The sequence below is a fragment of the Chaetura pelagica genome, unplaced genomic scaffold, assembly GCF_000747805.2.
Source record: "Chaetura pelagica isolate M959 unplaced genomic scaffold, ChaPel_1.0 scaffold472, whole genome shotgun sequence".
Classification (NCBI taxonomy): domain Eukaryota; kingdom Metazoa; phylum Chordata; class Aves; order Apodiformes; family Apodidae; genus Chaetura; species Chaetura pelagica.
In genome coordinates, this window is record NW_009952566.1 from 1,535,268 (window position 1) to 1,548,136 (window position 12,869).

General features: G+C 41.9%; 1 protein-coding gene across 2 annotated transcripts; it reads right to left on the reverse strand.

Moving 5' to 3' along the window:
• Window positions 1-233: 233 nt before the first annotated feature.
• Window positions 234-12,438, reverse strand: RAB1A (RAB1A, member RAS oncogene family). Of its 2 annotated transcripts, XM_009993443.1 has the most exons (6): window positions 12,416-12,438; window positions 6,343-6,415; window positions 4,087-4,182; window positions 2,513-2,608; window positions 1,347-1,478; window positions 234-1,054 (listed from the first exon to the last, which is right to left on the reverse strand). In XM_009993443.1, exons 1-6 carry the CDS (start codon window positions 12,436-12,438, stop codon window positions 857-859), a joined length of 618 nt encoding a protein of 205 aa, XP_009991745.1. In that variant the 3' UTR covers window positions 234-856. The 2 variants fall into 2 exon arrangements, with proteins under 2 accessions (XP_009991745.1, XP_009991746.1); XM_009993444.1 differs by lacking the exons at window positions 1,347-1,478; window positions 2,513-2,608.
• Between the last annotated feature and the right edge of the window lie 431 nt (window positions 12,439-12,869).

Genomic DNA, 12,869 nt, shown 5'->3' on the forward strand with positions numbered 1-12,869 from the left:
CACATTTTGCCTCCATCAGTATTGGCTGGGCGTTTCTGGTACAGCATACGTGCCTTAAGCACCATGACAACTCAGGCTTTTGGGCCATAGTCACTAGTTTTAGTTGCAGGGAAGGTCTCTGGTCTACCAGAAGGTCTGAGAGCCATGGCTGCACACAGATATGTTTTGTGCACAATGCAAGCCTGATTTCCCCCTTAGCCATACAAATTAAGACAATATTTATCACCATACAGTTTGATATTACTTCCAATAAGTACAATATTTATTAAACATTTCTTCAGTTTTGTTACATATTGTGCAACAAATTACAATATTCTGCAGCCACAAATTATATGCAGAGTATGAAGAAACTAGTAATCAGATAGTGTGATCTTTCCATTTATAATTCTACAAGAAGGAACTAGCAAATCAGATCTTACATATATCTTACTAAATTTTATGCATGGAAAGTGACAGACACTGTTGTGCTGTTTGATACAAAATGGCTAAACTTCATCTTCAGAAGACTAAACCTGACATCTACACATGCCAATAGAAACATCAAAACAAAAATACATCCTAACCAACCACAGGAAACAGTCTGGTATCAGGAAAAGCAACAAGGATTACACGTTTATAAACCAGCACACAAAGGTTTAAAACAGTTCTGAAAATGAAGTTAGCTGTCTTGAGTCAAGGGAATAAAAAAAGTCAGTATTGACCATTTACAATCTCTGACCTTTGTGAAGACGGTAAGAATCTGTTGTAGTGCAGCTACATACAGTACAATTCAGGCAATTTTTATTTTTTATTTTTTTTTCACTTGGGTTCAGATTGCAAATTCATTGTTGTGAGACAAAAAGGGGGGAGGCAAGTTTTAGCAGCAACCTCCACTAGACTGCTTGACTGGAGTGCTCTGAATTTTAACATTGGACTTCTCCACACCACCAGCTGTCGCTCCCGGACCCATTCGTTTTTTAATCTCGGCAGCCATGGTCATGAAAGACTGTTCTACATTTGTGGCATTCTTTGCACTGGTTTCCAAAAATGGAATTCCAAGAGAATCTGCAAATTCCTGCAAATGGAGAAACAATTAATAGTAAGCTCATACACCAGTTCATACCTCATTTCCTGGTGCACCACTGGATAAGCCACTAGCTCCTAGACCACCACCCCACTCCCAGCCTCCAGTCTGATGATGATTTATGCTGCAGCAGGTCATTAAACCATAAAGGTGCCATAAAAAGCATTTATGGCACCTCAACACCCCTGTACCAAGACACTTCCCTGCACCAGAACTTCCTCAAGGGCATTAGAACCCAGACTAGGTGCTCAACCAAAGGAAACACACATCAATACCAACATACCTTTGCTGTTGTATAGTCTACTACTTTCTTTGTGGTCAGATCACATTTGTTCCCCACCAACAACTTGTTGACATTTTCACTGGCATAACGGTCTATCTCCTGCAGCCACTGTTTTACATTATTGAAAGACTCCTAGGAGGTAAGAGAACTGTAAGCAAGACCCTTAACCAAAAGGAAAGCTCAGCACTGTTCAGTAATGACTGGGAAAGAATATGAAGCAGTGTACTTAGCTTATCAGTGTGATTCAGAACCACACAAGTGGGACCTCTATACTTTAATACTACAGTACTCCTCTGACTGCCTCAGGACAGGAGAGTGAACACAGGGTCTGTACAGCTCCTCAGACCATGCTCCAAGCCCTACAATCAGCCCTTCCTCCTCCCTTGCTGTGCTCCCCCCCATTATTTTTCTCTGCTCTGCATCTTGAATAGTCAGTAACTTCTACCATCTGGAACTCCTCCTCCTCCTGTAGCAGATAATAAAAGACATGGCACACAGATGAAACCAGAAGAATACCAGGCATTTACCAAGTACCAGGTATTGGGTACAAATCACATTGTTGTAGAGATACTGGAACAAACTTTGACTTCAGAAAGGTAAAGCTGCCATGCTGAACTGATACTCAAGTTAGTGCTGAACCCAACAGTTCCTTTTCTATTAATTCAGCAAACTCTACACTTCCTAAGAGCCCTTCAAACTGGGCAACTGCACCGGTAATCTTCTGGGATTCTTTCAGAGAAAGCACTGGCTCCATTGTGTCCTGCACACAGACTGGTAATTTTCAGTCTCAAATGCCAGTTTCCATTGTAGACCAAAGTTCAAGTACATTCAGAAATCTTTCAACAACTTCCCTAAGTAACACAGGCTTCCTTCTACCAAATGCAAGGTGAGAAGTATTCCCACAGAACAGTTACCAACCCACCTAGTTTTAGGTTAAGTCTAACATACAACTGCTTCAGAGCCACAGATCCCACTGCTCCTTTTACTTCTGTGTTTAGCACTGGAAACCAATACACACATTTGGCTTGATAAACCTTAACACAGCCTAAAGAACATCACCACTGTTCTGTAACAACTGCCAAGTTGTTGAATTCCTAGCTTTATTTATTTATCAGCCTAGTGCATTCCACTTGATGAAACTCTCCAGGCACAGGTTTAACACTTACCTGATCTGTAACATCATACACAACTATGATGCCATGAGCGCCTCTATAGTAACTGGAAGTGATAGTTCGAAACCTCTCCTGTCCCGCTGTGTCCCACTACAAGGCAAACAACACCATCAGTTACTGCCGTGTAGCTGTACCAGGTTACACACCAGCCTGCAGACATACAGCTCAGCTGATCAGCCATCCAACTATCAGCATACCCAAGTCACAGCTACAGATGTGGCTCTGAAACTGTATGCATCAAACAGGATCAGAGAGGATCAAACATGGTAACTGAGGAGAATTACAGTTCAGTAGGTACTATTCTAGAAGTGCTTTTTTATTTGGTTTCAGACAAGCGTAGTCAAGAGATCTCACTGAGCAAAACAATAAGCAGTTTGACCCGTAAAGAAGCTGTGGTACAATGGTCAGAATAACAAACGTGAACCAGGGCTTGAAAACCTGTTAAGAACAAGGTCAAAGAGGTGTGGGTCTAACATGACTGCTCCCTTCAGCTTCCTTGGTACAGGAACTGCAGCAAACATATAAAGGGAACATCCTCTTCAAGGGATGAAGTGCAACAACTCAAACCAAAACTGGGTTTCTTTGCCTGCTGAAAGTATTAAGAAGGGACCTGAGGTGCCTGACCCCTTCACCCACCAGGCCAGGACCAGCACTCACCCAAACATCCCTCCCTGAAGCCATGTCAAGAACAGAGCTAGCTGCACATTAAGAACAGTTAGGAGTCATAGACAAACTTCAGTAGTAGTAGCATTCCTAGTGGGCTACTCTGGACTCAGAACAACTACATTAGAGTCTAGAGACAAAGGCTTAGGCTTCTGGCCATAAAGTGGACTCCAGCTCCACAACACAGCCTGGAATCCCTGAGTCATTGCCTTCAAGTCCTGGAAGCCTCTGCTCCAGCTGGAAGCAGTGGCTGACAAGGATTGTGTGACCTTGCATAGATATTAGATTTCATTACACCAGTCACCCTTTTAGAGTGCTTCAAGATTAGAGGAAAGAACTGCCAAGTCTCTTCCCCTGCTTATTCCAAGCAAAAGGCCAAAAGCATAACGAGAAAACACCGCCCAGTGCTAAGGCAGGCAGGCCAGTTACAAGTGTTTGTGTCAGTTTTTCCATTCTGGTCAACAAAAGCAGTTTCCAGCAACAGCCAGTGCAGCCTGATATTAACAGCTGCTGTAGAACTAAGGCATCTTAGAAAACTGTGTGAAGTTCACACTCACACAATTCCTTGCCAAATACTGCAGAACTACACCAGTTCTGAGGTGAGAGCAGTTCAGCAAAGGATTCTACACTTCATCAGCTCACAGCTCATAGTGCCTTTTACTTAGGCCCTCTTTTCTTCTGAAGAAAATAAATATGTAACAAGCCATTTCCTCTGTCAGGCAGCCAGCCTTGATAACCATCCCCCTTTAAGAATACATCACAGGAAGTCTTGTAATAACTGCCTAGCCTCTTGTGTCAGGGAAGATATTGTTTATATTTTAATGATTAAAGTACAACAGTAACTACCAGTAGTTATTAATGCAACTGTGTACTCCAACAGATTAGAGTTGAGAAATACTACTTACTATCTGAAGCTTGATTGTTTTCCCATCTAGTTCTATAGTTCTGATTTTGAAGTCCACACCAATCGTGCTGATGTAACTTTCTGTGTAGGTATCATCCTAGGAAAAAGAGCAAACAGAAGTCAAAACAACTGCACCTCTCCTGCAGTCACCTACTTTATTATGCCACAGGCAGACACCAGACAAGGTTTTTAATTCCCTAGTGTCTGATCTTTCATGGCAAAGTCCAGTATGTCACTAAGTATTTTCACTGAGTATTTACTCTTCAAAAATTCTGCAGTTTTTTAAAATTACCTCACACAATTAGATTTATGCTCCAAAAGCTAGTCAGAAAGCCTCTTTTCTGGAAATCCTGTAGCACTAAGTCCTTCTAAACTGTAGTTTAAAAAACAGTCTTTGCTCATGTTGGCAGACTGAGGAGCTACTTAGAATAACAATTATAGTTATTAAAATGCCCCAGATTTTTATTTTCCTTTGATGATTTTTCATCCGTATTATACAGCAGCTACCTACAAGTCAGAGATTGTGCCTCACTGGCACTCCATGTCTGAGTTTCAGATCTTCTGCTGCCACATTTGGTTGCTAAGGCAGTTTAGAGTTACAGCTACTTGTGTTATGTCCTCTGCTTTGCAGTCTGTGTAAACACAGGAAGGAAAACACTGCACCAGTTTCGCAGCTTGCAGAGACCTGACTGTGGAATCTCCAGCAGGCCTTAAGGCACACATGGAACCATAGATCAGTCTGTTGCCTTCTAGTAATCATTAGCTTTCCAGCATAAAGGAAGTTTCTGTTCCCAAAGTATCAGTAAGAGAGAACTTCATGTAAAATACGCAACAAAAAGCTTTATTTTTATATATATGTTTTTATATAACCACCAAAAAAAAGCAAGGGTTTTCTTTGGATTATGAAGACACCTTAGGTAATACATCTGCAAGTAAGAATAAAGCATTGAGCCTTTTGGAAAGACATGACATTAATTTCCTTAACATTTCAATACTCAAATGGGTATGTTTGAAAAGCCTGATGCTGCTTAACCCACAGTGGGAAAAACACAGGCAAGTGAATGCTGCAGTAATTCCCTATGTTGAAATAAAATAGCTAAGTTAGAAAGTCAACCTCCTGAAGGAAAAAGCTACTTAGATGAAGAAACATCAGATAACTGAGCATGAACTTAGGCTGGCTATAAAAAAAAGTTGGATTACTCACATGAAGCAAAAAATAATTCAGAAGTGTCTGCAAGAGAAGCAGTCTAGACTGATCTGGGAGTAGTCCTCCAGCTTTGGTGTCACCTCCAACCCACTGCCTCCAGATCCGAGAGCACAGCAGGTTACATTTTCCTACTGGTTTTAGTGTCTCCCTGCCCTAATACTGTGCAAACAGCAGTTGCAATGGCTTTGACTTCACTGCTGCTGTTCGTACACGCCAGGCCACCATTTCTTACTAAACAGGCTCTTCCCAGAGGTACCTAGAGCAACCATTTACGCTGTGAAACCACTGCCCTCACCTTGCAATAGTATCAAACCCTAGTTTCTAAACTAATGCCCTGTATTCTCCCTTCCTTCCTCTCTTCCCATGGCAACATAAAGCTGCACTTTGGCATAGGCACAGATAAGGAGTACACTGGACTCCAGCTTTTTCTACTCACAGCTATCAAACTCATTTAAACTTTTCCTGTTGACAGGAAAACAAGAGCTTCTTGCACCAAACTGCAGCCACAGCAGCCCATCAGCAATTTCAACACTTTTGATACACTCATTCACTAAAGGAAGCATAGGGCCTTATTATCCCTAGAATTTTTAATTACTCCTCCCTCTGGCTAAGCAACTGGTAGGCCTTTTCAATGAAAACTTAATCTCACTGAAAATATTCAGATTCAGGAGTAACTGATTAAGGTCTTGCCCTGACACATTTGTACTCTTCACACTTGAAGGTCCACATCCTAAAATCCAAGTATGTTCTTCAGTCTTCAGTGCTCTGTCACTAGTGTAATGATGGAAATTCAATTGTTTTCAAGTAACAGGAAAACAAGAATTAAACTTAACTGGACATATTCTTGATATTGTTTCTTTCTGTATTACTCAAATACACCAGGTAGATATAAATGCAAAAGAGAGGAGGGTTTTGCAATGCTTCGATTATTTCTCAGTATACCAGACCTGACAGTCACCTGTCCTATCAAGTAGTTCTTGTAGCAAAGAATTTCTTTGCTAAGTACCTGGTAGCTTTTTTTACATTAAGTTTTCAAGCATGATCACTTACTGCAAACCTAAGAAGAAGGCAAGATTTCCCAACACCGGAGTCTCCAATCAGAAGTAGCTTGAATAAATAGTCACTGCAGAAGGAAAAAAGAAAAAGGTCACTAAATGGAGAACACAGTATCTGGTATATTATTATGTTTGAGAAGAATAAGTTAATTCACTACTAGGGAGGTCACCTGCAACTCCAAGCTTTGCTACCCAGTTTAGACACACAATTTACTTAATTTACTTAGTAAGGGAAGTGCAGATGCTTTGAACACAGCATTTCTGTGTAGAACTGTGGTTTTCTAGAAAGTTACTATGGGGATATTAGTATCACCAAGACTAACACAGTCCAACTTCAGCCTTTTGTGATCTAGCTAAGATTAAAATAATGCTTTGCAATTAAGTGGGAGACTTTACTGTTTGGTTGAATGACTCAAGATGCAAATGGTAGCAATAGCCTGCTGTCCACCAGACCCATTATCTTTGCAATTTCTTTGAAGTCAAAAGCTTGATTCCACTGCCCAGCTTCACAAATACCACACAGCTGGCCAACAGCAACCAATTCCCTAGTTGAAGTCACCCAAATTTAAGTTCCAGCAGAATCAAATTGCGCAATATGCAATTTAAATATACAAACTATGAACACTAACTTCAGTGGCCTGCTAAAGCAAAATGAACCTTCCATGATAGACTATTACAGCTGACAGTGATCACATACTCTACTTGCCTTTCAGGAATTATAATAAAGTTAAAGCCATTGCCAGATGAGGATACATTCATTCTCTAGAGGATGTCAGGTGATATATCAGTAATTTTCAAGTCACATGAAGAGGTGACAATTATATTTTTATTTAATGTCAAGTCCTCCCAGCACTGAGGGAACAAGCCCAGTATCATCAATGACCAACCTAGTCTCATATTTCAAGGAGTAGTTAAGATTTTAGTCTTGGCAAAACATTAGATTTTGTGTTAGTTATAAGACTAATAGACATCAAGCAGCAGAGAAAAAGCAACAAACCACCACTTGCACAAGTTATTTTGCTTTTCAAGTGCTGGACTAACCCATTCTAGGTTTACAACTCTAGTGTTCAGTTCTATTCTCATTTAACTACAAGAGTTTACAGCAGACATACTTCTATGCCCACTTAGCCCAGAAGATAAAGTGTATGTAAATGCCCGAAGTCAACTGTCCCCACCTATTCTTCCCCAACATTTGCAATGACTGCAGCTGGCAGGATTCCAGCCAGGAAACTGCATCCCTTCCCAGACACTAACTGCCAAACAGATGGTCAACTGTTCAGCTTTTCACTAATCCTCTGCTCCAGTGCCCAAATGACCATCCTCTTGGCTGGTCCTCGGCTGCAATAACACGCTCAACTTACACCTTCATCAGGTTCTGCAGCACTTGTCAAGGCTAGAGAGAAGTCAGAACTGACCCTTAGAAATGCAACCTTCCCTATCAGTGTAAAGCTAAAAGCACTCGAGGTATTTTTAAAAAAAAATCAAAGTCAAAAGGATATCCAGCATCTTATGGTCACAGAACTGACTACTCCACCTATCAAGTAATGAACTAACCCAGGGCAAGATGACTTTCATAGAATGACAGTTATAACCCAAAATGTTTGGGGAAGATGAGTTACATTACAACATAACCCACAGATCTTAACAGCTTCAAGATAGCTGAAGTATTATTACTGTTCATACTCTTACACTGGTGATCATGGACAAAATACCCATTTCTTGAAGCCTGGGACTGCCCACAAGGTGACACCAACATCCCACCTCCCAACCTGGAGTCCTGAGCACTGGCCCCCACCCCCAACTCCCGTGCTTCACAGAACAGGTTTGTTTCCTGTGGCTCCACTTCCAGATGCATCACCATAGCCACCCCAATAAGCCAGCAGTGGTTGAGGATAAACAGTGGTACTTCATCACAAAAAACATGTTTAAAACCTAAGGCTCACTGAAGTGGGACTGCACTGACCAGTGCTACTGTTACCCTCAGCTCTTGCTGCCTCTCCACCACCATCATCCAAAATACCAGGCACGGGGTTACCCAATAACTGTACCAAGAGACATGTAAACTTCTTGCCCCACTAATAATTTAGTTCCTCAAGAGCAGCAGAGAAACTCTATCTAACCTGGAGACCCAGGGAAGGTACACCAGCTCTGAGATCAGGTCTGCTGTTAAGCCTATGCCTTCTTCCCCAGGATTACACATAAACTGAAGCCACAATTGCTTCAGCCTTCAAACAGCTCCTTCGAAGTCCTGGTTGTTCAGCTCTCTGCAAAACCGGAATTTTCAGCAATCCTGAAGTTAAATTATTACTTACAGTAGGCACTAATACACTTGAAAGAATTAGAGCTTGCAGCACGTTATAATCTCCTTAAGAATGGTAACACATGAATATTACCACTATGTTGTCCTCACTAAAATTAGTGGGGGAAAAAAAAAATCATTCCACTCTGGCGCAGGTAAGCTTCAGCTATGAGTCAGAAAGATTCACTTAGGAGCCTCCCCTTGCTTCCAAGGGAAATTCAGGTCCCCCTGCCAAGAACAGCTTCCAAACAGATCTACTCTGCTATAAAATTTTTCACTTTCCAGAAGCAAAGAACGATAAGGGTTTATACACAGCACTACTGTTAATGCAAAAATAACCCAGAAGCCTTAAATAGAGGGCCTGACACCTTTGCTATTAAGACTTACCCTCACTTTGGGCTTCAGTATTTCCAGAAGCAAGTGGCAACCACGGGCTCATACAGTGACTTAAGCCACCTGTCTCACCCCAACCAACACCTGGGCCAATGCCAGTCAGGCTGCAGCATGGCTGGAAATGGCCTTGACTGGGTTAGCTCTGTCTCTGACCCTAGAAATGAGTATTGCATCACAAAAACCTAGTTCTGCCAGCTAAGCAAGACTGACCTTAGATCTTGAATCAATTCAAAGGTAATTTAGGTAGAACCTTGGTATTTCTGTTTTAAAATATTAAAACGGTTCCATATTCCAATGATATACTAACTTCCTTTCTATGTATCTCTGCTTTAGGACATTTTAAAATACATTAGGTGCCTACATCTGGGTCTTGAGAACCAAATGAGTTGTCTGTTACACATGGTGTGATGCTACAGACAGCTCTCAGGGTACAACAACAGTTAAAATTAAAAAAAATGGAAACTGAGAAAAAAAAAAGCAGAAATTTGTGTTAATGAGCTACAATGTAGCAATGTGTCCAAAAAGCCATGCATTTAATATTTGCTCCTGGAGAGCCACACACCCATTTTTGAAGGCATGGGGTTTTTCTCTTTAAACATGAATACTTATCAGCTTTCCAGCTTAGGGAGCCTTCATAAAGCAGGCTGAGCTATGCAGTATAGCCTTCTCCATGCTGCTTGGAGGTGGTGTGAATTCAGATTTATCATTCATCTACTTCTCACCATTTCTATAAGCTAGTTATACTCAGCAGCCCTAAGAGAGACCATGCTGGAAGAATGTGTGCAGCAAGGTAGGTAGATACTGCCACTAAGAGTGAGGCTTTCAAATCCTCCCCATCAGGAAGAGGATGTGGCAACTTCCTCTTGACAAAGAGATAAAGAACAGATATGCTAAGTTTAATGGCATCTTGCAAAAAAGGCACCTCCAAAACAACCCTGACACTTCTGAGCAGAGAGCAGCATCTTCCTATTACATGTGTTTTCCATGCAATAGGCAGCAAACTCAGCAGAAGAGCAGGAAGTCAAATCAGGTCAGACCTGGGGAAAGTTATGTGGAACAGGGGACCTGCAGGCCTCTCAAGTACTGCTGTTCATACAGGTAGACATGTGGGCATTTTTTTTAAATGCCAGGAAGGTTTTATACCAAAACAGAGAAGACTGGGTAGTCATCCCTCTCCAACAAAGAACTGCTGGAATCAGCTTTCATCAATGATGTGAGCTGCAAGTTTACTGTAACAGGTACTCACAGCAGCCTCAAATCTCTAGCTTTGTTCTACCACCCAAGAAATTTTGAAGAGCATGACTGTCACTCTGACTGCACACTGCTTGTGCAAATAAAAAGAACCCAGAAGACGTAACTTCACTTCGCATTGCAGGTCCCTGTTTAGAAAGGGTAGAACACAACAATTTCAGGTGATTCCAGCAACTCAGAAGCTATCACTCAATTGTTATCTACTGAACACCCTCAAACAAGACTGTAAGCCTCTACACAGGTATTCTCTGAAGCACTAAAAAAAATCCCAAAATTACTCAAAAAAACTTTGTCCTTATATCTCCTTGAAGAAGGTATCTAGAACAAGATACAGACACTACAGAGCACTGATCAATTCTCAATATCATTTGGCTGTTAAGATAGTTAACCCACCAGTGGGTTTATGCTAGTCAGCCTACTACATGGAAGCTGCAAAAGGAGAAGGAAACACTGTACCTGATGTGATCTAGTCATAACAGAGTCAATATTGACATTTTGCTCATTTAAACACCATAAGGGGGAGAGGAACACTGAAGGAACACATCCCAGTGCTAGGCAGGCAGGTGTTTTGAGAACTTAGCTTCCAAATGCCAGCACTAATATCTAAGTCACCCCTCTTCAGCTCTTTTGCTGAAATGAAAATGCATATTAAACAGCCCACCAGGCTGTTCCACAGCCCAGACATTTCATGGAAGCTGACAGCACACACACTGCCCACCCTCCCACCTCCCCTCCCCCCAAACCCTTGCACCAGCAGCTACTAATCCTGTAACTTTGCTAGGAAAATTGAAGGAGCCAGATATTTATTAATAAACTTTACCTAGCTATCCCACTGACCTCAGAGAGTCCTGACATGCCCTGAAATGATTCAGGGCTACAGCCTGATCTGAAGCTGTGATAGAAAAGTGAAAATATATTACATTATAGGCAAGGCACTTCTAAAAGGACATCTGTACCTGAATCTGTTACAGGTAACCAGAAGGAATAATGTCATAATCCCATAAGTCTTATCCCTGCTTTAACATTGATCCAAGTATGCATATTACAGCAACAGATATTTGCTGTCCATCTCACCACACCCTTCCCATCTCTCATCCTCACCCTGCAGACACAACTTCACCAGGCAGTGGCAACTGAATACTACAAATTAATCTTTAGCTACAGCTTTTCTTCTTTGTTTCGCTTTCAAGAACTCAGCTGTCCTCTCCACCATGAATGAGCACTCCCTCAAAATATTCTTCCTGTCTTCAGAGCAGGACTCAGTATCTCACTGCTAGGAACTGCTCTCTGCATCAGTCTAGAGAGGCTGAGAAGCTTCAGGAAAAGCAAAAAATCTACAGAAAAAGTCCCCTTCAACCTATTTCTTTACCCACAGTATTAGTGGCCTAACACTTTGCAGGCAGTTTTCCACTATAAACCCCACAAGTCTGCAAGGTAAATTTTAGTTTAACTCTGAGAGGCATTACAACCACAGAAGCACAATCTGTTGGTCTTTTACCCACAGACTACCTTCAGCTACTGTTTTGGTGTTTTCTCAAGCCACAGGAGCGAGCTTGTTATGAAACGAAGCCAAGATGTAACTTGAGTTCCTGCCTGTATCTCTTAGTTTTCACCAACTCCCTCACACTAGCTGATGACTGCTTTGCCTTCTATTCCTATTTGCTCTTCAGGTGATTTTCAAGGGCCCAGCGTGCTTGCAATCGTGTTGCCATATGCAGAAAACACAACAGCCACGACCACGCAAATCAGTAGCCCCAGCTGTGTGCAAAAGCATGCTCTGAGGAAAAAAGTTCTTAGAAGTGTCACCCCCAAACAGACAATGGATATCTAGACCAGTAGTGTCATATCACAAGTGCGTTTCAAGACCATAACCACTTCAGTTACATTAGAAGGCACAGTGGCTTCACCATCCCAAACTGGAGTGCCAACAAAGCCAGCTTCAGTGAAAAGAATCCTAAACCCACATTGCAGTATTGAGAATGCAGCAGCTGGTTTTTAAAATGCTTTTGAACTAATCCTAACTCCTCTTTTTCACTCAAGAAAGCCATGAGCAAAACGAGGTTTATTGTCCTCAACATCCTGGTGGTCAAGCCACTGCTCTTACAGTTGCCAAGATACAGTCAACTATTGACAAGAGAGCTCAGACATTCTTACTCCCGAGCAGGCCCATCAGACAAAAATGCCATATTCACCAGACAAGGTACAACAATGCTCTACGAGAGGGGAAGAAAAAAAAACACAAAACAACAAAAAAAACACCCCAAAAATAACAAAAAACCAAACCAAACAACTGTGCCATCACCAGATTTTCTAGGCAAGTGCCATTTCAGCTCAAATAGCCCCAAGAGCATTTCATTATCAAGTCACAGGCGTTGCAAAATCTACATAGGCAAGAAGTGTTTTGCAAGAGCCATGTGACACACACATGACTTGCAGCTAAAGTGAAGGGTGGACCTCTGACTACTAAGCTGGCAGCAGCCACCGGCCGGGAAGATCGGCTTTCACAGAGAGCCGGTTCCCCCCCTCACTTGTTGGAGCCTGGGCTCCGATGCGCATTTTCGAGGTCCGGAAAGGCCGCC

Coding starts and splice junctions, on each gene's coding strand:
- RAB1A (XM_009993443.1), bottom strand. CDS start 12,438: ATGTCTGAGCTCTCTTGTCAATA. Junction 6,416..12,415: donor TCTGAGCTCTCTTGTCAATA/GTTGACTGTATC, acceptor TTCCTTCTGCAG/TGACTATTTATTCAAGCTAC. Junction 2,609..4,086: donor AAACAATCAAGCTTCAGATA/GTAAGTAGTATT, acceptor TTTGCCTTGTAG/TGGGACACAGCGGGACAGGA.